Consider the following 24,229-nt stretch of genomic DNA (forward strand, 5'->3'; position numbering starts at 1 on the left):
CTGGGGGGTTGAATCAGAGCCCCCTCAGGGAGCACCTGGATGGCGCAGTTGGTTAAGCATTGGACTCTTGGTTTCGGCTCAGGTTATGACCTCAGGGTCCTGAGATCAAGCCCTGCGTCAGGCTCCACGCTAGGTGGGGAGTCTGCTTGTCCCTCTCCCTCTGCTCCTTCCCCGGCTTGCTCTGTTTCTCTCTCTCCCATAAATAAATAAAATATATATTTTTTAAGCCTCCTCAGGAAGTAACACAGATGGAAAATGACTATCCTGAGAAAGCACTGGATTTACCTCACCTCACCGTCAGCTAATTTCTTTTTTAAATTAATTAACTAATTTGAGATAGAGTGTGTGAAGCGAGACGGGGAGCCAGGCAGAGGGAGAGGCAGAGAGACAATCTCTAGCAGACTCCCCACTGAACACGGAGTCTGACGTGGGGCTTGATCCCACAACCCTGAGATTATGATCTGAGATGAAATCAAGAGTCGGATGCTTAACCAACCAACTTAACCAACTACCCAGGTGCCCCAGTGTCAGCTAATTTCTAAGCTGAATAGCTCTGCACCAGCTTATCATAAAGTACAAAGGGGGAAATAAATAATTAGGACAAAAATAAGAAAATGTATGTACTCACTTTATAGGCTTTACATTAGTTGTTTCTTTAAATCTATCCCTACTTCCACACTAGCCCCTCCAAATGTTAGGGAATATGATTATTTTGTGGTAAGAGTCTAGACCAAAGGTAGTGGTGGCATTTAACTTCACAAAAGAGGCCTCTGTCTTCTACCCTCAGCTCTTGGAAGATGATCTTTGTTTGCCCAGAGGCCTTGGGTTAGCCAGTGAATGAGTGTGATTTAAGGTGGGCTTTAGGTCACATGACTCAGTCCAGTGGAGACTTAAGATCAACCACATGGGCACTCAATCGTGCCCATGTAACGAAGCTCTGAAAACTGAGTACTGAGTCTTGGAATGGCCTCCCTAGTACTTGGTGCTCTGTGTAATTGCCACACATCGATACCGGGAAAGTAACATGTCCTAAGCACGGGGAGAGAGAATAGTGGCAGTCTGCATCTCCTAGTCCTCCAGACTCATGAGCTGCTTTCCTTGGCCAGTCTTAATCTGTATCCCTTCCCTGTAAGAAGCTGTATAATACAGTGTATGCAGTATGTATTTTAGCTTTGAGTGGGTTCTGTGAGTCCTAGCAAATCATCCCCAGCCATTGTTTTAGGAATCCCCTGAACTTGCAGTTGGTTTAAGAAGTGACTGTGTTCACTCTTACTGTACATTTGGCTGAATTCCTCATGAAACTGTACTCAAGAGGAATCCAAATCATAAGCCCTTTGTTCTAACTGCCAGATAGGTAAGGACTTGCTTAGTCTCTCAGGAAAATAAATGAAACAAATACACACACATGCACACACACACTTTTTACTCCCTTTTATGTTCTAGAATAAAAAATTATAAAGCACGTTTTCTTTCTTTCATGTCTTACAATCAAGAGAAAACACAGTCGGTAGAAGTCCTAAGGGCACCCGGGGGGCTCACTTAAGCATCCAGCTCTTGGTTTCAGCTCAGGTCATGATCTCATGGGTTGTAGAACGGAGCCCCGTGCCAGGCTCCACACTCAGCAGGGAGTCTGCTTGCGATTCTCTCCCTCTGCCCTTCCCCCTGCTCATGTGCACATGCTGTCTCTCAAATAAATCTCTTTAAAGATTTTTATTTATTTGACAGAGAGAGACACAGCAAGAGAGGGAACACAAGCAGGGGGAGTGGGAGGGGGAAAAGCAGGCTTCCTGCCGAGCAGGGAGTCCGATGTGGGGCTTGATCCCAGGACCTTGGGATTATGACCTGAGCCAAAGGCAGACGCTTAACCAGCTGAGCCACCCAGGCGCCCCAATAAATAAATATTTTTAAAACAATAGACGTTCCACCAAAAAAAAAACAAAAACCCAAGTTACTGGAATTAGCAGATAAGGACATCAACTATTATAAATATATAAAATAATTAATGGGAAAAGAATAATAACTGGGAGAGAGAAGGGTATAATGAGTTGAAGAGTATTTATCCAGAACTTCTGAATATGACCTAATTTGGAAATAGTCTTTCAAGGATGTAATTAGGTAAGTTAACATGAGGTCCCAATATTGGGCCCTAATCCATTGACTGGTATCCTTATAAGAAAGGGAAATTTGGACCCAGAGAGACACAGGGGAGAACGCCTTGTGAAGCCAGAGGCAGAGATTGAAGTGATACATGTACAAGCTGAGGACTGGCAAGGGTTACTGGCAGCCACCAGCAAGAGGAGAGAGGCCTGGAATGGACTGTCCCACAGAACTGCTGGATGGACTAACCCTGCTCAGCCTCGAGTTTGGACTTCTGGCCTCCAGCATTGTTGTGGACTACGTTTCTGTTTTTTTAAGCCATTCATTTTATAGTACTTTGTTATGAGCCTAGGAAATTAATACATGAGGCCATGAGATAGTCTGGGATATGGATAGAAAACTTTTTTAAAAAGACCAAATGGAAATTCTAGATCTGAAAAACACAGTGGCTAAAATAAAAACCACAATGGATGGGCTAAACACCAAGTTGGACTTCACAGAAGAAAGAATAAGCGAACTTGAAGACAAGTAAATAGAACTTACCCACACTGAAGCAGAGAGATTAAAAAAAAAAAACCACCACCTGAAAACATGAACAACATCGCCTACCATTGATGTATTCTCAGACTGGGAAGGATACTTGAAATTGGGATCAGAGTAAGAAGAGGAAGAAAATAGGGCAGGAAAAATATTTGAAGAAATAAAGACTGAAAAACTTTACAGAAACTCACATTCTAAACAAGGCAAACACAAAGCAAGGCAACAGCTGAAAACCAAAGATAAAGAGAAAACTTACAAGTAGATAGAGGAAAAAGACACATCTTCGTCCATCCTCCCCACCTGCCTGCTTCCTGGGAGGTGGTGCTTCCTGTCCCACTGGCTGGTGGCCCTGACCATTCCACAGAAGGCCTTGAGGCCCAGGTGACCCTTCTCCATGCTAGTCTCAGCCCCAGGCCTGCCCGCAGCAGCTCCCACGATGAAGTCCACTTCTCGGTGTGGCCCCTCTGGTGCTCTTGCAGCTGCACTCTCACTTCCACAACTTCCAGTCAGATCGTCTGTAGCTCTTCAAGTGTGCCTTGCTCCCTTCTGCTGCTGGGAGCTCTCCTCCTTCAGAATCCCTCTCTGCCGGGCGCCCTGGGTCGCAGGTGTCTGAAGAGTAGGTTTGCGCCTGCACTGTGTGGGTGCTGACTTTGGTGAAATACACTTGGGAATTCATTCACAAGCTTTGTGCCGTCCTTTCTTCAAACGTAACTGATTGTGGGTGGAGGTTTGGAGGACCAATCAGCCTGTTGTGGGCCTCGTCCGTCTCTCTAGCATCAGCCTGCACTGTGCTTTTTGCTCTCTGTGTTGCCAGCCACGTCAGCCTCCTTTTGGTCCGCCTCCATTCTTTTCAGCCTCAGGCCTTGGTGCCTGTTGTTCAGTCTGCAGTTCTACAGACCTCCTATACAAAGATACCTGTCCATCCACTTCCCCAGCAAAACCTTCCCACACCTCCCTGATTCGGACAGATGCTCCTTAGGACTTGCCTTCATGTTGTGTCTTTTCCTATGAGGACCTGGCAAAACTGTGACTGTTGTGCGATTATTTTGTCACTCGCCCGCCCCCCCCCCCCCCCCCCGTGAGCTCTGCGAAGGCAGGAACCCTATCTGGTTGTTCCCATTTTGTATTCTTCAGTCCTAGGCACAGAGCCTGTGGTCCAGGACCTACTCTGCTAATACCTTTTGAGCGAATGGATGGGTGAATGGGTGGACAGTTCCAGGCAGCAGTTGGCGGAGCATGTCAGTGGTTCCTCCGGGAGTGACTCTTAGTCCTCAGGGGAAAAAGACCTTTGGGTTTCTCTGACTGCCATATATCATGTGTTTCCCAGGACTGTTTCTTCATACAGAATCTAGTCCCTCTTAGCCACTTCACACTCAGCCCCAGCCTGGCTGTAATGCTCCACCCTGTAACAGCTGCTTTCATCTTCCTGTCTCCACCCTTAGACTCACTGTTCCCGCAGGTGTGGCTACACCTACTGGTGCTGCCCTTAGAAGGCACTGCATATACTCCTTTGGGAGGCTAAAAAGTCATGTTAAAGAAGTGCTCCTGGACTCAGGCAGCCAGGGGTTCTGTGGGAGGAAGAAACCTGCCTCTGGTTGCGCTGGCCTCAGAAGTCAGGAGCTGCAACGTACTGGGCACAGGTGGGCAAGGGCTCTGATCCTGCGACAGTGCTGTCGTCACAGGGCTTCCTGAACATAGAGGAGGGAGGTCACTTCCCGAGTCACACAGTTGAGAAGAAGCGGGCACAGGAGAGGAACCCAGCTCCGTGGCCTCCAGAACTAGCAAGCTAGTTCGCCTGCTTCCGGAGTATGGCTAGGCTTGGGAAATCGGTACCCTACTGACAGTTTCGTAGCAACAGTAGCTTCCCTGCAGACGAGGAGGAGGAGGAGCCAGGAGACTATTCCCCTTCGCCACAACAGGAAGCTGCGGCCCAGCGGGGGCGTAGGGGTGCAGATGGCAGGAGAGCGAGAGCACGGACCCTCAAGCATAGGAGCTGGATCTGCGCCCCCTCCCCCGGCGCCTGCGCACTGCAGCTCCGTTCCCCGCCCAACGCCGCCCCGCCCCGCCCCTATTGCCCGGGTTTTCAAATTTGAAACCTGCTCCTTTTCCCGCCTGAACATGTTGACCAGCGGAGGGAGAGGGCGGGGCTGCACACCGCCAATAGTGCTTCAGAAGCTCCCCGGCCCCGCCCCGAAGGTGACGGCAGCGAGCCGCAGGAGGCAGCGGGCGAATAGGTGAGGGTGCCCGCCGGCCCCGCCTCTGCAGCGCCCACGTGCAGCGACCGAGCTGGGGCCTCCCGGACACCCAGGGCCCCCAGAGTACCATTTTAGGTGCAGAGCCTTCGCTATCAGCTTGGGGCTGGAAACTGGGGCCCTGATATACTAAGCAGTCGGCCCGGGGTCGTTGAGTGAAAAGGGCGAGACGTGGCCCCCTTCAGCCTGGGGATTCACTCAAAGGCTGGGCCTGGAATCGGCGCCCGTAGCAGCTCCGGGAGTCTGAGTGGGGGCAGGCTCGTGGAGGTGGTCTGCTGTTCCCTGGCCCCCTTTCGAGGGGGCGGGGCCAAGGGCTGGGCCGTACCGGGGGCGGGGTGTCCCAGGGGCGGGGCCGGGCCCCTGTGTTTGTTGCACCGTGTCAGTTACATTGTAACAAAAGTGGTGCAGCCGCTCTTCGGGCCAGCACCCTAGGCCCGCCGGCTGCCAGCTGTCGCCGACATGGAACCCGTGGCCAGCAATATCCAGGTCCTGCTGCAGGCGGCGGAGTTCCTAGAGCGCCGGGAGAGAGGTGAGGAAGAACTCTTGGCCAGACTCCAGACGGCAACCTCGCTGACACAGGCCTAGGCTGGACTTGGCTCCCAACAAGAAGGATGCATGCATGGCTTTAGGCAGTAGCCCCGGGGCACCCCGCCCTCAACTTGTGTGTGCGGGGGAGGGATCCCCGGGCTGTCGGACTGGGAGGGGTTGGGGAAATGGCCCTGGCGCCAAAAGCCCTTCCCTGACTGTGCCTTGCCAGGGGCGCCTGCTGGGACCAGCCCCAGCCTGAAGTGGGCTGGGGCTCTCTCTGGCAGAAGCCGAGCATGGCTACGCGTCCCTGTGCCCGCACCGCAGTCCAGGCCCAGTCTACAGGAGGAGGAAGCGATCCCCCCAAGCTTCTGGCGCGCTGGACAGTGGGCGGTGAGGAGGGCTGAGGATGGTGGGGGCGGGATGGGTGCCATCCCTCATGGGGCCTCACCTTTGCCCACTTCCTCCTTGTTGCTTGTATCTTCTGGGCCAGATCCCCTACTCTGGAGGCAATTCAGACCTCTCCTGCCATCTCCTCACTCCCCTCTGTTCATTCAGGGACTGTTTCTTGAGCACCCCTGATGTGTCAGAAATTATAAACGAGACTTTAGAGTCCTCCTTCCATTCACACTCCTGCAGTCCGCGTCTCAACTCGATTTCCCTCACAGACTTTTCTCTTTTTCTCAACCCTTTGCACATGCTAATCCCTCCACTTTTAATGCCTCCCCCTCCACTACCCCACTTTGGGTAGCATGTTTCTGGCCCAGCTCAACTGTCACCTCTGTCCAGGAAGCCCTTCCTGACTGCTGGTAGGGGGCCTCGTTTGGACCCCACAACCACCTGGGCAGGCCTCTCAGCATTTGGCCCAGTTTCTCTGCCTCTTCCTGCGGACTCCAGTGCTCAAGGCTGGCACAAGTTTCCCGCATTAGGCTAGTTTGGGGCCCACATCTATAGTGGATTTTAAGCCCCTGGGACTGAGGGTGTGGGTAGTAGCTGACGCCCCCTCATCCTCCCTGGCATTGGCAGGTCTGTGCACAACGAGCTGGAGAAACGCAGGTGAGTCCCAGCTTTGCCCTGACAGCACTGGGCCCCAGGAACCATCTCCCTCTGGCCTTCCCTCCCTTGCCGTCCCTCCGGCCAGCAAGGCTGGGCTGGCACTGCCCTCCAGACTCCTTCCCCCGCAGGAGGGCCCAGCTGAAGCGGTGCCTAGAGCAGCTAAAACAGCAGATGCCCCTGGGGGCTGACTGCGCCCGCTACACCACATTGAGCCTTCTGCGCTGGGCCAGGATGCACATCCAGGTAAGGAGCTACCACTGCGCCCTGTGGCCAGCCTGCCCAAACCTGTGAGAGGTATAGTAGAGGGGCTGAGTGGAACTGCGGGGAGAGGCCCAAGGTCACCGCCCAGGAGTTCTCTATGCTTTTAGCTTCCATTTGTGCTAAGTAGGAAGAAAAGCAGAAGACAACTCAAGAGGACTGTTCTGAGGCTTGAGTGAGTTTGCCCAGTAAACATTCATGGTTATTATAGCTATTATCAATTCAGTCCTAACTGGCAAGTCAGCCTTTCTGGACTTGGTTTCCCCCTCTGTACAGAGGGGCATGGCTGTTGAAAACATTCTGATGTGTCATGTGTCGGGGTCCCTAGGACTGCAGAGGTTTCCACTCTCCCATCCCCCCAAGGCCTCCTGTTCTGAGCTATCTATTCTGATGCCATTTGGGGAGGCAGTTCCAGAGGCCAGGAGAGGGAAGCCAGTCACCCCTCCTCCCAGCACCCTTCTGCTACCTGGGCTAAGCTCAGTGCCTCCTGGTGGACAGGAGTGAGGTAGCTGACTCAGATTGGGGGGAGGGGGGCAGCAGCCCTAGAAGTGGCCTCAGAAACAATAGAGGCCTTTTCCTGCCCTCCTGGTCCTTTTTGCAGAGGAAGAAATGGGGGCACAGCCAGGCCAAGGACTGAGCAGCACAGCTAATGAGAGGCAGAGTCATAACCCAGGCCCAAGTCCCCTGACTTGCTGTTTCCTTTGACAAGTGTTTATTGAGCACCTCTTCTAGGCACCAGGCGTTGTGGTAGACAGTCCATGTGTTATGCAGCAAATAAATCACAGTGCAGGGACTGTGAGCTCTGCCCCATGGTGCCCGCATCCCCTCATCGTGCTGAAGAACACCCTGGCCTGGTAGCAGGCCCGTTTCTCACATGGAGCTTGCCTGGCCTGGTTCTTGGAGGGATGATGTGTGCCCCTTGGGTGCTGGCTGGCCCATGGGCAGGACCTGGGGATTGCTCCTTCCTAAGCCTATCACCACCCCTCTCCTGGACTCCCTGGGCTCCTGTGAGCTCTCGTCCAACTTGCCCTGGAATATAATTTAGGGCACATAGATCTGTCCAGGTCTGTTTCCTGCTGGAAACCTTCCATGGCTCCTGACAAGACAGTCTCAGTTCCTTCCTTCCTGTAAAACTGTAGGCCCTTCACAGCCCAGGCCTTGCCACTGGTCTGATTTTGGTCTATCTTCCCATGCCCAAGCCCTACCAGAAAAGCTGAATTCTCCATGATCTTCCCAGTTTCCCTCTGCTTGGATGCTGCTGCTTGCCCCATCTTTGTGTAGGCAGCTCTTACTCATCCTTCTACACCCAGTACAAATGTCCCCTTGCTCAGGTCTCCCTTTCTTGTTGACTGAATGCAGGCTTCTGCCTGCGAGGGCTCTGGTGGGAGAACCCTTGGCCCTCCAGTCCCTGGACCGCAGGCTGGCAGAGCTGGAGGGGGATTAATGCTAAAAGCTCCAGGGTTCCTGGGAGGGTCTTGACCAGGAGTTACAAACTGGTAGGCTTTGTTTGGTCTGTAGTTTTCTAAAAATTTAAAATTAGCTGGCAGCACATAAAAGGACATTTGACATTAAAAAGTCTGACTTCCAGCTTTTCTTAAAGAAGTTGGGCCACGTGGCAGCACCAGGCTCGTCTGCATGTGGCCGCCCCCTTGAGCTGTAGTGCGCGCTCACTGCCATGCCACAGGCCTCCCCCGTCCCTGCTGCTTGCGGCAGACAGACCCACGTCCCTTGACTAGGCCCTGACGGCCTTTTGAGATTGTGGCGCCATCCCCAGCCCAACACAGCATGCTCCCCGGGCATTTACGTGAGCCGGAGGGCAGGGAGGCTGGCTTCCCCAAGGATGTGGGAGCAAGCCCCTGGGGCCCAGATGCGGACTCCAGCAGGCAGTGACCAATGCCCGGGCCGTCGCTGGCAGTGCTGTGCTGAGCCCGGGCCCTCGCCCCCTTGGGACCCGCAGAAGCTGGAGGCGCAGGAGCGACAGGCGCGGCGGCTGAAGGAGAAGCTGCGCAGCAAGCGGCAGAGCCTGCGGCGGCAGCTGGAGCGGCTCCGGGGGCCGGCGGGGCCGCGGGCACACAGCCTGGACTCTTCGGGCCTCTCCTCCGAGCGCTCGGACTCGGACCGAGGTGAGTGCCCCGAAAGCCAAGGGGTCGCGTGGGCTGAGCGGGCTGCGGCCCCTGACCAGCGGCCTCCCTGTGCAGAGGAGGCAGACGTGGACGTGGAGAGCCTGGCGTCCGGGGCCGAGGCCGAGCTGCCGTGGGGCTTCGGCGCGGGCCGGGAGCACAGCTACTCCCACGGCTGCAGCAGCTGGCTGTGACCTGCGCGGCGCCGGCCACCCGCCCGCCCGCCGCCCTCGGCTCGGAGGTCGGAGCCTGCCGCAAGCCTCAGGGGCTGCCTGCAACGGACTGAAAGGACCCTTCCGTGGGAACAGGTGCGGGCCTCCCCCGACCCCCCGTCCCCCCCCCCCCCCACCCCGCCGCTGGGTGCCGGCCGGCCCTCCTAGGGGAGGGCTTGCCCGTGCTTCCCCCGCGTCCTGCAGGGCAGGCAGCTTGCACCCGGGCCACCCTTCCAGGCCTTTCTTGTAGCACTTGGCTCTGCTGTCCCCACAGGGGGCAGGAAGCCTCTTGGGCCCTCACGTTCCTTCCTAGAGAAGGCCCCCAGATACTGGACAGTATTCGCATTAAATTTAAGCCTCTTTGCTAACTTCCTGTCCGTGGTCTTGCCTGATGAAAATGGGGAACTCTCAGGCACGGACAAACTGGAAAAGAGGAAATGAGATCATAGCCGTGACCGACACGGATCGTTCACCGTACCAGGCAGTGTCCCTCTACGCCTCACAGCTGGGGGCTGTCTGGCCCCGCTTCACAGGTGGCACCGAGGCTGAGTACGAGACTTGCCTGAGGCCCAAAGCCAGGAAAGCATGCAGTCAAGATTCTAACTAAAGCTTTCTGACTCTAAGAACTATTTATTGAGTGCCTGTTATGTGCCAGATGCTGTTCCAGGTACCTGAGACACATCAGAGAATGCAACAAAGGCCCCTGCCCTCGCGGAGCTTACAGTCTAGGCTTCCTCCCCCTGCACGCTGTGCCCCCGAGCGAGCCACCGCCCCTCCCTGGGCCTGTCCATGGCTCCGCGCCAAAAGGGACACCCAGCCCCAACCGCCACCCCACCCCCCCAGCCCCCACCTCCCAGAGAGCAGAAAGGGCTGGAAGTTGAGTTTTACTAGTAAAGTACGAGGAGGAAGGGCAGAGGGACTAGAGCCAGGCGGTCAGGTGTCCCACCGCCCCGGGGCCTGGGCTGGCTACACGAAGTGCTGCCGCTGTTGCTGCTGCTTGCCGGCCGCCTTGCTGGCCAGGTCCTTGGCCTTCTCTGTAGCTGCCAGTGCCGTCTCCTTGGCCTTCTCCTTGGCTTCCTTGGCTGTCTCAACGAGGGTTTTGGAAGGGGACTCCCCTGCAGCAAATGGCAGGGGTTGGCTTCAGAAGACACCAAGATGACCCACCTCAACACCCCTCCTCCCCGACACTCCCCCTCTTTGGGCCAGGCCCCGTCCAAAGGGTGGCATTTGCCCCAGGGTACAGATGAGGGGTCCCAGGCTTAGAGTGGGGTGGTGACAGCTGTGGACTCCACACCTGGCAGGGCCACTAGGCCTGGACCCCAGCCTCTTTTTGTGCCCAGAGCTCCTCACCTTGAAGCTTGGCCAAGATGTACTCAAAGCCCTTCATAGTCTTGGTCACGTTGCTTTTGAACCGGGCAAGACCAAATTCCTGGCAAAAGAAGAAAAGGGGGAAAGATTCTGAGCTTCCTAGTGACCCCTAGCCCAGCCTCCATACCAGATACCTAGGGTCCCAAAACCCCAGCACCCCCACAATGCTGCTCACCTGGACAGCTCTGGAAACACCAAATAAGCTAGAGGAGACCCAGGCTTCCCGGCGGATTTCGGTCCAGCCGCTGTTATCAGAGTTCACACAGTAAACACATCGTTCCTCCACCACCTGTGCAGGGAGTCAGGCCAACCACAATCGTGTGGGAGTCTTTCACTTTATCCATTTGCACATAAATTGGATCCCCTGCCTCTTTTTCACAGGGTAGGGCAATCAAGTGAAAATCCACTTCCTTCCCTTACTGTATTCCCAACCTTCATTTCAGGAAGAGAGCAAGAACATAAAAAAGGCCATTCTGCTCTCTCAAACCTCTCCTCCGACCCTTTCAACTAAGGCATATAGACTCGAGATCAGTAGAGTGTATGCCAGCTCCAACCTGGCCCTGGACTTTGTTTGGAAGTTTTCTGTGCAGTGCTTTTAGCCTGCCTTCCACCTACTGCAGTGCCTAAGCTCCCTGGCAGGCGAAATGAAAATGGAAATCTGGCCAGTGTCACAGCTCTCATTATCTGACGAGTGAACCAGTACTTCCAAGAGCAACACTTAAAAGACATGTCTCACAGCTGGATCACTATCTTCGTAATTTATAAAAACAGATTATGCCCTCAGGGTAGTCAGCTGTGAAGCCTTCGGAAAACTCTGGGGCAGAACATCAAGGTGCCTGCTCACTCTGTGACCTTGCAGGGCACTTCCTCTCTCGGAACCTCACTTCCCTCTTTGCACAATAGAGAGTAATACCTAGCTCCCAGAGCCACTGTGAAGAAGTTAGCTGAGAAAAAGAATGACAGCTCCCTGAAAACTTTTAGAGTATTCACACGTGAGAAGATACTGTAGGATGTTCCTTTAACCAAGGGTTTTACAGCTCTCTTATAGGCAAGAAATCAAAAGGTATATGAACTTCTCCCCCCAAAATCTCAGGCAAAAACCCATTATGTAAGACAGATAAAGTGGAACTCCTTTAATCATCATGGGGCAAGGGGCCCAGATCCTCTCCCCTCTGAGGCACAAAGAAACTGCTTATGGCTTGATAGACTCCTGTTTGAAATATCACTGCCTCCTTCCCTCAGCATCACTTCTTTGGGCCCACACTCTATGGGTGGCAGGCACAGTGAGGGTGCTCTGTATTTAGTGCTTGGGACAAATCTGTAAAACAAGTACCCCTCCCCCACAGTATGAATCAGTTAAAAGACTAACTGGCTGAAAAAAATCATCTGAGTTTACTCTAGATCTAGCACTCCCCAGTAACCCAAATCTGCCTCAGACAACAGAAGTTCCTTCATGGCTTCCTAGCCACATGTACCTGGAGCTACTTTTGGGGGACCAACGGGGAGAGTAGTCTCACCATCAGCCGGGCGTGGTTGATGTTCCAAGTGAAGGTGGTCATGGTCTGGTTTTGCGGGTCCACAATAGAATCCTCCAGGATGTACACCGAGTGAGCAACATTGGCAGGAAACAGTCGCTCGGCCCAGCGGGGCATCCTGTTGGTCTTGGTCAGGAGACGCCGGGACAGGAGTTTCTGGTCAGGGGTCACCTCCCGGTGCACTATGTCTTCCGTCAAGACATGTTTGCTGCAAGTATCAGAATGAAGGTGACCCTCGGGGGCATGCCGCTGAAAGACTGCCTGTTGGGGTTCCCCTACGGAGCCTCCCGGCCCAGAATGCCCATGCCTTCCCTAAACTTGCACCGGTAAGTAGTGTGGCTCACACCTCAACTAGAGTCCCTTGCGACTATCCGAGGGCAGACTCCAACTCCCGGCCTCTTGCTGACCGGATTCCAGCGGGGGCTGGACCTCATGATTTATTACACCAGTGGAGAACACCACAGGCAGAGGAGTAGGCCAGCGCCGGGACTTCCAACCCCAAGATCCCTCCCAACTGCTGTGCCGCCGCCTCTTCCTGTCTCACCACCCCGAAATGAGAGAACCTTGGACTAGAGCCTCAAGTAAACCACCGCCCAGGCCCAGCCTCCTTCCACTACCTTGCAGGCCTGGCCTGGCCGCTTTTCGGATAGGGTCTTCTTACCCTAAAGAAGGCCACAACGGTTCCGACGATGCCCTACCTCGGACTCGATGTCGAGTCTCTCCCGGCCCCACACTTCGATCTCCAAACAGCGAGGGAGGAGGATTGCTCTTTCCAGGGCCACATACCTATAGGGATTCGGGTACCGCTGCCAGAAGGCAGCGAACACTTGGTCCCAGGAACTCCGGAGCACGCTCTGGCCCAGGAAATACTTCACCATCGTCCCGGCAGGGGCGGACTCAACACCCGCGCAGCATCAGGGGTGCGATGCTCGTGGGGGCACACGGAGGCCGGACCGGGGCTCGGCGCACGCCCGCCAGACTCGCAGCTCACTCACCACCGCGCCGCACCCAAGGAGCCGCCGCCGCCATGAGGAGTTGTCGGGCCGCGCGCGCAACTTCCGGCGCAGCGGCGCCGTACCCACCACTTCCGGCGCCCGCGCACGTGACCCCGCGGCCCCGCCCCTCGCCCTTTACCACCCCCCCCCCCCCCCCGGGAGTCGCGGCGCTGCGGGTTGGACCCAGGTTGAAGGGGCCCCTAGGTTCCGTGGGGAGTCAGTGCCGGAGCGACGCCTGAGGCCTGCGAGCGAACTGGGCGGCGGCATGCGGCGCCGCTGAGGGTGCTGCCGCGCGCGGTCCCAGGCCGCCCTGAGTCCTGAGCTATTCGAAGGAGGAGCAGCGCCTGGGGCCGAGGAGCGGGGCAGACGCGGACGCTGCCGGAGCTCCAGCCGACGCGGCGTCTCCGGTCGTAGGTTGGCGCTTTGGGGTCGGGGACTGAAGCTTGGGCGCTGCCTGCCCAAGCGGAGATCCGGGTTTGCCTCCCGCCCCCGCTCAGGACCCTGACGCGGGTGAGGCGGCCCCGGGAGCATGAGCGGGCAGCGCGTGGACGTCAAGGTGGTGATGCTGGGCAAGGAGTACGTGGGCAAAACGAGCCTGGTGGAACGATACGTGCACGACCGCTTCCTGGTGGGGCCCTATCAGAATGTGAGTGCGCCGCGCGGGGCCCGGTACGGGTGGGAGGGAGCTGGCCCGTACCCGCGGCCCTGATCACTTCCCCCTGATTGCAGACCATTGGGGCCGCCTTCGTGGCCAAGGTGATGTCCGTTGGAGACCGGACGGTGACTTTAGGTATTTGGGTAAGTCCCCTGGGCAAGCAGTCCTGAGAAAACCCATTCATGAGGAGGCTTAGGTTCTCCTGCCTATTACTGGCTGACTTGGGGTCTCCTAGAGGCCATTTTTCTATTCTAGACCCCAGTTTAAAAATAGGGGTCTGGAAGACGTGGTATTTAGTTTGCAATCTTGGGGAGTAGCTCGGTAACTCAGGGCTGAGCCGCCCCCTGCCCTTCAGGATACAGCAGGCTCTGAGCGCTACGAGGCCATGAGCCGAATCTACTATCGGGGCGCCAAGGCTGCCATCGTCTGCTATGGTAAGAGGGGGTTCTGGCCCGTTCCTCAAAGAAGAGGGGATGGGTGTCAGGCTGGCCTTAGAGAACGGCCCCTGATCCATGGTTGTGTTTTCTGCGTGTCCCGTGTCAAGACCTGACGGACAGCAGCAGTTTTGAGCGGGCAAAGTTCTGGGTGAAGGAACTGCGCAACCTAGAGGAGGTAAGTGCCAGACCTCACCAGACGACCAGGGGCTGGTGGTCCATGGGAGTGACCCTGACCTTGTCTTTTGCCCCAGGGCTGTCAGATCTACCTGTGTGGCACCAAGAGTGACCTGCTGGAAGAGGACAGGCGCCGCCGCCGTGTGGACTTCCATGACGTTCAGGACTATGCAGACAGTAGCTGTTGCTCAGTTCCCTGGGGGTGGGGGAGGGAGGTGGCTGCCTGGGTGGAGCAAAGAAAATAGGGACCACCTTAGCTGCCATGGCAAGATCCCTTGGGAAGGTCTTCTGGCCTCCCTGAAGGTGTGGGGTCCATTTTTTCCCTGAACTGCTAGCCTTCCCCTTTGTATCCACCCCGATTCTCAGGTAGGAGGTTTTAGTCACTTCTCTTTACAGATATCAAAGCTCAGCTCTTTGAAACATCCAGCAAGACAGGCCAGAGTGTGGGTGAGTGCTGTCCGGGGCCTCACAGCAGAACAGGCAGGGGTGCCAGAGGAGGCAGAGAAGAGCCTAGAGGGCTGGGTTACTGGGTGATTCCAGGGTTACTGGCTTTGAGCCCTCACTGACTTGCCCTTTTTCTTGCCAGACGAGCTCTTCCAGAAAGTGGCAGAGGACTACGTCAGTGTGGCTGCCTTCCAGGTGATGACAGGTGTGTGTGCTTCCCCAGCTTCTCTGGAGACTTCCTCTAGGCCCACAGCATCTGGCCCCCTTCACGAGTTACCTGATTCCCAAACAGAATGGTGCTGAGCTGCCACCTCTCTTTGACAGAGGACAAGGGCGTGGACCTGGGCCAGAAGGCAAACCCCTACTTCTACAGCTGTTGTCATCACTGAGTCACCACCACTCACCTGGCCTAGGGGAATTAAAGGAATCCCCCCAGAAGGGCTAGACCTAGCTCCTGTCTGGGCTTGAGTGGCTGGACGTCTGAGCTACCCCCGGTCCCCAGGGCAGCAGAGGTGGCACCTGCCTGTGCTGGCCCATGGAACGGAGGCAGCATTGGGCTGACTGATGGGCATGAGGAGGGTAAAGGCTTATTTGGACCCCAGGCTCCTGCCCTGGACAGCACTTGTGTCTGCAGATTATTTAAGTGGCTTTTGATTTGTAAATAAAATCAATGCACTGTGAATCACACTCAGCCCCTCTCCCTGCTGTGTGGATTAGGTGCCAAGACACCTAGTTCTTTCTGGGGCTACCAGCTGGCCTCACTTCCTATGTTAAGGCTCCTCTCAGCTCTTATTCTTTTGGAAGCCAAGGAACTTCACTCCAGGGTTGCATCTGAGATAATGTAGAAACAAAAAGGCCTTTTCCTGTTCTTTAGGGGGGGACAAAGATAGGTGAGGGGCTGGGGGCAATGCAAAGCTCACGCAAGGCAGGCACTTAAATGGTGTCCAGAGATCAAAGGGTCAAGCACTCCTACCTCAGACTGGCTGGTTCTACCACTACTTCTGTCACATCTAGGTTCATGAGTCATGTCTGTGGCTCAGATCCTAAGTTTCCCAGCAACCTACTACAAGGTGGCTTAATGGAAGAAAAATTTTAAGTTTTGCAAGACAGAAAGGTCTTATAGATCCAGATTGGGATCCAATTCAGCTATCAACAGAAAAGGGACCTAAACTTGGCCTGAGTTTCCCATCTGTAAAATCAGGTGACCACTACCCAGTTCAGGGTGGCGAAGATCCTGAGCAAAAAGTAACTCTAGGACTGAATGTTTGTCTTCCCACACTATTCCCCAGAGGGCTTTCTGCTGAAGGGCATGAAGTTTAGGACTAGGTCAGAAGGAAAGACAGACTCCAAGACTCCCCCCAAAGTACATTTTTGGGTCTTAGAAGTATCAAGTGTTAGGGTGGATAGGGCTGGTACCTCCTGTTCAGCTAAAAAGCATATGGCAGCCCCTTTCCAGTACTGGAGGCCTGGCTGCTTTGCCTCTGCTTTTCCTGCCTTAGGCCTGGGCCAGGTCTTCTGCAGTACCTAGCACCTATCTTTGAAGAACTAAAAACGTGGCCAGAACGGTCAGACTCACAGAAAATGCTTTGGTTCCACTTCCTTTTTTAAAACCAATTCCTCAAAATACCCTTCCTTCATGGGTAATGGAAGCTTCCTGTATAGGGGCTGAAACTGACACCAGCTACTCCCAAAAGAAGTGAAAGACATTCTGGCAGCTGGTGGCTGCTAGGAGGAAACCCACACCACTCCTGGAGATGCTTAGAGGAGGGGCTCACCTCCACCATGTCCCCAGCCTGGGAACTATCTCAGGGGCTAGTTTCTGCTCTCACCCCAAACCCATCCTCCCTCCTGTTAAGCTACATCTCCCCACGGACAACAAACAACACACAGGGCAAGGGCCATAAGAGTAAAGTTAAACTTTACTTTACAGTAATTTTTTTCTATATACAAAGAATTACAGTACATGTTTATGGGGACTCCTACAGGGCTCCCCTCTTTTTCACTAAGAGTTTCACTTACAGCTGACAATCTATGGGGGGAGGAGGGGGCAAAAGACCAGTGATGGACCTCAGCTGACAACCCCCCCCGCCCCTTTCTTAAAAATATATAGATCTCTATTGTCAGCTTGTTTCTTTGCCAAGACTTAGAAAGCTGCTCTTCCATGAGCTCCTGTGTGCTGCACTCACCCATCTCCAACACACGCCTCTACACGCACACACAGGCAGCACCCACCTTGGACCTGGAGACCGCCTGTTCTCTGCCCCTACCCTGGAAGTCTAAAGCACCACAACCATTCATCTCTGCTCCTACTCCTTGGGCTTATCTCCTGTCCACAAAGCTTTGCTTGACTTCCAGGGTGTTAGACCTGAAGCCCCTCAATAGCCTGATGGTTTGAAAGTCATGGGAAAGCAGCTCTAGAGAAGGGACCATGTAAGAGTTTAACATGATTTTGCTTATGCTGGTAGGAAACATTTCTCAGGCTGTGGATTTCTAATTAAAATAAACTCTTTCCACTTCCTTAAGAAATATTACCCTTAATCTTCATAAGCAATTGAGGTGCTCCCATGAGAGTGGAAGAGGTAGAGAGGGGCAGAAGGAGAACCCCACAGCTGGAGCGCTCTACCAACGGGTTCCAGGCAGTGTGGACGGAGGCTACACCAGGTGACAAGGTGACACCAGCCCTGAGAAACTCAATGGCCACCCTTGTCTGGATATAGCATCTCTTCCACCTAGGATTATGCTGACCCACTCTAGGGTCGGGTGCAGGCTTCACTGAGGCTCTGCCTTCTCCCTCTCTAATTGAGCCTCAAAGAAACCATTCTACACAAAATTTCTTCCTCCCAAACAGGAACCTGGGTTTCTCAAGTCGCCAGTCCCTCAACCCTTGGCAGTGCTTATTTATACCAGAAAATTAGCACCATCATTACATTTTTTTGTGTTCAAAGCAATGATCTATTCTTATTTCAATTTGTACTACAGCAACTGCTGGCCCTGCTGCACTGGCCCTAGGAAGCTCAGCTGAGAGCTAACTGGCCACAGCCAACGAAAGTCCCATGCAGCAGCTGCCTAGCTCTAAGTGACCTGGAATGGCTAACACATGAAGCAGCCCAAGCATTATTTAGCAGGGAAAGGGGCTTGTGGCAGCTCCTTTCTTGCCATGATCTCAGGTGAGGAGACTGGGCCACTCTGACCTCCTGGTTGACAAAACCGCAAGAGGATGACAATATCCTCCGAAAAAGCCTTAGGAGAAAACCCACTTTATAGGAGCTGAGGGCAAAATCCATCCACGTTTAGTGCTTTCCTGATTCCTTTCCACAGGGGAATCTGCCAGGACCAGACTTCCTTCCTGCCATTCTGTTCTCATGATGTGACCTGGGAGTCCAGCTCCAGTGAGGAGATGCTGCTGAGCCTGGGAAAGGATCGCTGATGCACTTCGTGCCCTGACTGTAGTGTGGGGTAGAGAATGTGAAGATAAAATAATTATTTCCATCAATGCTAAAGATGCAGGTTTGGTAGTTGTTCAATTAAGAGGATCAACACAGTGACTTAAATCACCTCAAACTCAGTAACTTTTGGGGGAAGCAGACATTTAAAAACTGGGATCCTTCTGTAGCAATGACAGTTATTTTGCTATTAGAATGCGTTTACTCCAGCAGGAGAAGCAAATGAGGCTTTGAATTCAAATTTCAAGAGTTTCTATCAAGTTCTTCTGACTGAACAGGGCTAGGAGATATTGGTTCTTTAGCTACCTATGAAAGCTATAACTTCCCCCTTGGAAACGTTTCCTGGGGACTGGCTTAGAGGCACTCTCTCTTGAGATCCTGATTTCCAGGCACTTGGTCAAATACCATCCTGCACAAAGATCAGGAGTTTCTAAGAGAAAAGCTTTCCTTTTAACTGCCAATTCACACCTTCTGGAGAAAAGGTCTCAGTACAAGGCTCCAGGAGAGCCCCCAAGAGCTGGCAGGGTAACTGTCTCCCCATTGTCCCTCATGCAAGAGTTTCAATTTCCCAGTAGTCCTTCTAACTCTGCTTCTAATTGTATGGTAATGCTTTCTTGATATTAACAATCTGGTATCAGATGCTGCTATCAGTGGGCCTGACAGCTGAATTTCTAGTTTCCATTCTACCTGAGAGTCTTTCAGTAACCCTCACAAAAGCCTGGATGTCCATCTAGATAAAGAACTGCCACCACCCCCCACCCTCTCCCCCAAACTAAGCACAGCTCCAAAGTTGTTTTCCCAGGCAGGTCTGGAAGGACGTTTCCAGTAAATGGTGTAGAATGGAAAGAACCAAAACAAAACCACTCATGGCCCACCTTTCCCTCACTCCTTGTCCTGTGAGACATATCCAGAGCGGCTGTCAAGTCAATTACCTACCAAAGCCTACTTCAGAGAAGCTATTTCAGGATCAAACTTCTCCACTTAAATTTTTTTACATAGCCTGCACACCCCCCCCCCCAAATTCACAGTTTATTTCATGAAACAAAGAGCTACGGTAATTTAACACACAACATAGTGAAAGGAGATTCTGACAGTGCAGTGCGAATATCTTTTTCTGATCACAACTACAGATGACAGGAGAGAAAAGGGCACAGGACTGGCACCAAGCAAACCCTACTCATACAGCCTAAGAGATTAGGGAAAGGGACCTACTAGCTGCAGTTATATACTTATTATTCTCACACATGATAAATACTTAATATAATGAACTTTAATGTTCTGGGTGGATTTCTTTAAAAATATCTTTTCCATGGTTTAAAATTTTTTAAAAAAGAAAATAAGATGCTTTGTTTTTTCCTTTTGAACAAAGAGCTTTTCCTCTCTCATGATGTGGGAAGAGAGATAGGATGAAGAGGGGAGAACTAGGCAGGTGGAATTTACAGAGGAGATTTCGAGGTCTAAGTGGGATGCAGAGATAGGCCCCTAAGACTCGGGACAGCCCTGCCCAGCCTCGTACCTCTGCCTGAGTTCAAGTGTCTCAACCCGAGACAGACTTTGGGAAATAAAAGCAAATTCTTCTTTTAATCTTTATATAAAGCGCAAATGCTTCTATAACTATTGTTCCCTCCTTAGAAGTGATGTGGATAACCTCAGTAGGAACTCAGGAGGAGGAAATTGGGACAAAATACAGAATCTTGTTGAGGGTGTAAAAGCCATAACTGAAACAGAATGGCCAGGAGACATCTGGGCCAGGAGATGGCCTGTTGGCTAAAGCTGCTGGCTAAGTTGGCAAAGCAGAGAGGTAAACACGTTTGGTCTAGGGACAAAGGAGGGGTGAGTGAATGGGAAGGAACTGGCCAAACAGCACTTCCTGTTGGCAGTTGGTGAGCTGGGTGAATGGTAGGGCAGGGTAGCACCAACAGATTTCCCAGCCCTTGGGCCCCAGCTCAGGGCAGCAGTAACAGATAATCAGCAGTTATGAGGAATCATCTCTCAGACTGGACATTGCTCTAAACACCACATCTTGCCAGTCACAGGGGAAGGGCTCTGGCCTGCCTTTGAACAAAGTCAGCAGGCAGGTGCTCTCAGTACAGAACACAGCAATTCTCAGGGATAGGGTGGTAGAATCCACCAGTGAAGGAGAGGACTCCCTCCATTCAGGTAAGAGGGCAAAGGATCAAAAGAGAAGGAATTTTCCATCACAATCTGGCACTCTCCCTGAGCTGGTGGTAGATCTAGCCCAGAGCTTGCCAGAGATTCCCTATGTCCACTGCCCGACTCTGAAATCTGAAAGCACCTGAGTGTTTGGGGGGTGGGCATGGGGTAGGCTGATGTAAAAGGTGGAAAACTGGTAGAAAAGAAAGGTAAGCTTGCCAATTGCCTTCTTATACTTCGGGAAAGCTATGTCCTTGTAGAGCCCAGCCCCCACAACCAGCTGCTCTGCCAAGGACAGATTTTTCAGACTCTGCACAGCCCAGACAGAAGCAGTAGTGGCTGCCCAGCCAACGGCTCCACTTGGCCTTGATGCAACCCCCCCACCCCCCCAATCCCACCAACAGAGACCTCCACATGAGCGTGCGTGCATCACACGCACACCCAACCAGGGGACACTTACTCAACACAACCACTTCTGGGGCCATAAAGGACATTACAAAATGAGTCTGGAGCCCCAGGGCCCCTCAACTTCCTGTTATTTCCTGGTCAAAGGTTCATGAAAACAGCCTGAGAACCCAGGCAGGCATGTTAGGCTCACAGGGATCAGGTCTTATCTCTGTATCTCCTGTCAGTGACTAGCACCTGGCCTAGCACATATGAATGCTCAAGAAACCACCACTGATATCAGTTCTTCCCAAGTGTTCATCAGATGCCCTCAGTGGGGCTCTGTAGGGCTAGAGAAATAACTTCGAGAGCCCCTCTACCTTCCAACCTGATCAGTGGAATTGAATCCCATGCTTGACTCCAGAGTGGACTTTTTATTTCAAGTTACCATGTGTAAAGGTTGGAGGAAAAAGACCCAAGTCTGTCTGTCTCCTTGGCTGGGGCCCACTTGGATTTCCATACATGGTTTACACAACCACATGCCCCCACTGGCTAATGTCACAAGAGTTCTGAGTGTTGGGATATAAGGAAAGAGTAACAGTGGAAAAGTGGTGGGGTCTGTTTTTTAAGAGGGGAAAAGAAAGATGATTTCCCTTCCCCAAGAACCCTGGGGGCAGCTGGTCTGGTCATGTGACATTTACTCATATTACTTCTGTTCTGACTCTGCACACTTGTGACTGGAAGGAGCCTGGTTAAGAGCTGGAAGTGTATTTTGCTCTGGTTTAGGGTCTTGCCCTCTTCCAAGAGACCAGCAAGTCTGTGCCAATGTCTGTGTGCTCCCGGAGGACCAGCAAGATGGCGATATTGTCTGTCCAGCCACCATGGGCCAGAGCCCTGGCCCTGGTGCAGCCTTTCCCAGGGCCCAGGGACTCTGCTCTGCAGTTGCCAACTTCTTCTCTTCAGTACAGAGGGAGGATGGGGCCTTCCCAAGAGGCCTGAAGGACTGCCCACTCTTGGCAGCAAGTCCAGGTAGTTGCTGGCCTCCGGCCATCTGCTTCACCTGCTTCACCAGGCCTGGTGCTTGGCTGGGAAGCCCTGGTGTCTGCTCCAGCCCTGCAGGTGCTCTTCCTGAGGCCTGAGTTGTTGGCTCATATAAAAAAGCCTTGGCAGGGGGCTGAGAGAGAAGTCTGGCCTGGGTGAGTGATTTAACTGCTTGCCAGGAGTGCTCCGAAGGGACTGCTGCTTTACCCGGTGGCTGAAGGACAGGATCTGACACACTGCCTCTCTCTACGGCTCGCGGCATCTGCCCCAGACCTTTGCTGGCAGTCCACGAGCTTGACTCCAACACTGGCATCTTCTCATCAACCTGTGGTGTGACCTCATGAGGTGAAACAGCCCGTTCTTTCTGGTGAGGAGTTAGGTCTATGAGATCCATCACCAAAGCAGCTCTATTTTTTGATTGAGTATTCTGGTCCACGGGCCTCAGTGCTTTTTCTTTAGCTACCAGGGTCTGGACCACAGCTGATAGTACTTTTTCAGGAGGTGGGAGTCTCTGGGACAAAGAAGCATGGGATTTGTCTGGGGGCCTGTCTGAAGTCTGGGGTTTGGGACTGCTGGTGACTAGCAGTCTGTCTGGCGGTGGAAGTCTCAGGCCAGAAGGGACTGGGGTTTTCTCCAGTGACTGGGGCCTTGGGCTGGCAGCACCTATGGATTTATCCAGCCTTGGGTCAGCTGTCCCCAGAGGTCTTTCCAGTGGTTGGGACCTGACTGAGGGTGAGGAGCTTATGCCAGTCACTGAAGAGGGTTTGTCAGATAGTTGGGGTCTTGGTCCTGCCACTGCAGGTGGCCTGTCCAATGGCTTCTGGCTGGATACCAAGGATTGGGGTTTGGTCCCCGACCCAGCAAGGTCCCTGACCCTATCTACAGGCTGGGGCCTGGAGTCAGTTCTGTCAGAAGGTCTTTCAGGAAGCGGTGGCCTCTGACAAGTCCCTGTCAGAGCTTTTTTGGACAGTGACAGTGTCTGGTTGGTGTCAGCAGGCAGCTTATCCAACATTTTGGGCCCCTGAGCAGCCACTCCTGATGAATGCTCTGCCAGGTGAGTGCCTGGGCCTGGAGGCAGCGGTACTGGTGGAGGCACATACTCACGGATCTCCCCAGGTTCCAGAGGGTTGGGCCCACAGGGGTCATGCTCAGTACAAGACAAACGCCCATCCAATTTGGAGATGAAGAGCATCCCTTCCCGATGCTGCTTACAAAAGGAGCTGGGACACATCTCACAGAAGGAGGCTGCTTCCTTCCCACAGATGTCACACTGATGCCAAGGACACTCCCATTTCCCTAAAAACACAGATATGAAACACACGCTTAGGAAAACAAGCAAGGTGCATGAAATGAGTCATGGCCCTGAGCCTGGGTCAAAGGAGTGATTTCAAACTGCCACCTTCTGCAGAGAGCTCATGCCACTCACCTGACACCTCCCCTGCCCCAGAATCTGAGTATCCTCTACAACACATAAAAATAAAAGCCAAGTACAAGCAGCAACTGCGTATCAACTAAATATACAGGCAGGAGTAATTTCTTATTTCTAGGACTATTTCTAGCAAGGGGGAAAAAACCCAAAGCTCCCCTTAGCTGGAATGTGAAGATACTACTTCCACAGTTTTGCAAACTCCATTTGTCTAATATAGCCTTTCAATATTCAACTCTAAAGGGATAATCTCGGCTATTTAAACTTCTGCTTATTTGGTTATATTTAGGAACAGGGAGCAGATATACAAATGTGAAAAATTGAGATTTTCCTTTGCTCAGTTTCAAATCTTGCAACTAGCACAAATTTTACCTGTACAGTCCACACAGAACCAGTGGAAAAGACCCTGACCTACTGTCTATTTGCTCCCATTTCATGACACCTGAGAGTCTCTGCCATGGATGGTGTTTTCGCCCTGGCTCATAGTTTCCAAATAAACTATGCTAGTCCTGACTCCTGGCTCCTAGTCAAGACGAGTTCCATTGCAGCCTGTGCCAGCTACAATCCTGAGCTATTGATTCTGAAACAATTCTCCTTCTCCACTTCCTGGCACTGACAAGTCATGCTGTGGCCTTGCCCTCACACTACCTCCGTTTCTATTATTTTATTTCTCTGGCAACCATACATTGAAGGAAAGCTAGTTCAGGGACAAACTCCTCTCATTCCCACCCCAAAGTTTTCTCTCTGCAATTCCTGAGAGCAGGCCACTGGTGATGTTTAATCTCCTCAGCTGAAGTGGCTCCCTACTGCTTTCTTGCCTCTGTCAACAAACAGACCACCTATCCAAGTCCCCCCAAACTCTTCTAACTCCAAATCCCACTCAAAAGTTAGCAGCTTGGGCGCCTGGGTGGCTCAGTTGGTTAAACAACTGCCTTCGGCTCAGGTCATGATCCTGGAGTCCCAGGATCGAGTCCTGCATCGGGCTCCCTGCTCAGCAGGGAGTCTGCTTCTCCTTTTGACCCTCCCCCTCTCATGCTCTCTCACTCTCTCATTCTCTCTTGAATAAATAAAATCTTAAAAAAAAAAAAAAAAAGCACCTTCTCCAGCCACAAA

At 53.0% G+C, this 24,229-nt stretch overlaps 4 protein-coding genes across 11 annotated transcripts in view; 2 read left to right on the forward strand and 2 right to left on the reverse strand.

Annotated features, from left to right (window-relative positions):
- The first annotated feature begins 4,963 nt into the window (after positions 1-4,963).
- Positions 4,964-13,026, forward strand: MXD3 (MAX dimerization protein 3). 2 transcript variants are annotated; one of them, XM_028102652.2, is made up of 7 exons: positions 4,964-5,418; positions 5,702-5,807; positions 6,441-6,470; positions 6,599-6,713; positions 8,644-8,851; positions 8,927-9,156; positions 10,872-13,026. In XM_028102652.2, exons 1-6 carry the CDS (start codon positions 5,349-5,351, stop codon positions 9,040-9,042), a joined length of 645 nt encoding a protein of 214 aa, XP_027958453.1. In that variant the 5' UTR covers positions 4,964-5,348; the 3' UTR covers positions 9,043-9,156; positions 10,872-13,026. The 2 variants fall into 2 exon arrangements, with proteins under 2 accessions (XP_027958453.1, XP_027958454.1); XM_028102653.2 differs by having other exon boundaries at positions 4,968-5,418; positions 8,686-8,851.
- Positions 9,671-13,023, reverse strand: PRELID1 (PRELI domain containing 1). Its single transcript, XM_028102650.2, has 5 exons — positions 12,750-13,023; positions 11,946-12,171; positions 10,604-10,717; positions 10,411-10,489; positions 9,671-10,175 (listed from the first exon to the last, which is right to left on the reverse strand). Exons 1-5 carry the CDS (start codon positions 12,839-12,841, stop codon positions 10,027-10,029), a joined length of 660 nt encoding a protein of 219 aa, XP_027958451.1. The 5' UTR covers positions 12,842-13,023; the 3' UTR covers positions 9,671-10,026.
- A 91-nt stretch (positions 13,027-13,117) lies between the features above and the next one.
- On the forward strand, positions 13,118-18,168 carry RAB24 (RAB24, member RAS oncogene family). Of its 4 annotated transcripts, XR_003609072.2 has the most exons (9): positions 13,118-13,604; positions 13,688-13,756; positions 13,969-14,047; positions 14,158-14,225; positions 14,302-14,401; positions 14,621-14,671; positions 14,811-14,873; positions 17,648-17,835; positions 17,987-18,168. XR_003609072.2 is itself a non-coding variant. In XM_028102655.2 (8 exons), the coding sequence occupies exons 1-8, from the start codon at positions 13,488-13,490 to the stop codon at positions 18,037-18,039; spliced, it is 600 nt and encodes a 199-aa protein (XP_027958456.1). In that variant the 5' UTR covers positions 13,118-13,487; the 3' UTR covers positions 18,040-18,168. The 4 variants fall into 4 exon arrangements, 3 of the variants coding, with proteins under 3 accessions (XP_027958456.1, XP_027958455.1, XP_027958457.1); XM_028102655.2 differs by lacking the exon at positions 17,648-17,835; XM_028102654.2 differs by lacking the exons at positions 17,648-17,835; positions 17,987-18,168 and adding an exon at positions 14,993-15,355.
- NSD1 (nuclear receptor binding SET domain protein 1) overlaps positions 16,570-24,229 on the reverse strand; it is a 146,508-nt gene continuing 138,848 nt past the window's right edge. For all 4 annotated transcript variants that reach the window (XM_028102646.2, XM_028102645.2, XM_028102648.2 and 1 more), the window contains one exon: positions 16,570-22,986. In XM_028102646.2, the coding sequence (XP_027958447.1) occupies positions 21,356-22,986 (1,631 nt within the window). In that variant the 3' untranslated portion in view covers positions 16,570-21,355. The remainder of the gene's footprint in view (positions 22,987-24,229) is intronic.

The sequence above is a fragment of the Eumetopias jubatus genome, unplaced genomic scaffold (assembly GCF_037043125.1).
Source record: "Eumetopias jubatus isolate StellerSeaLion01/CBP00866 unplaced genomic scaffold, mEumJub1_p1.0 scaffold_5, whole genome shotgun sequence".
Taxonomy (NCBI): domain Eukaryota; kingdom Metazoa; phylum Chordata; class Mammalia; order Carnivora; family Otariidae; genus Eumetopias; species Eumetopias jubatus.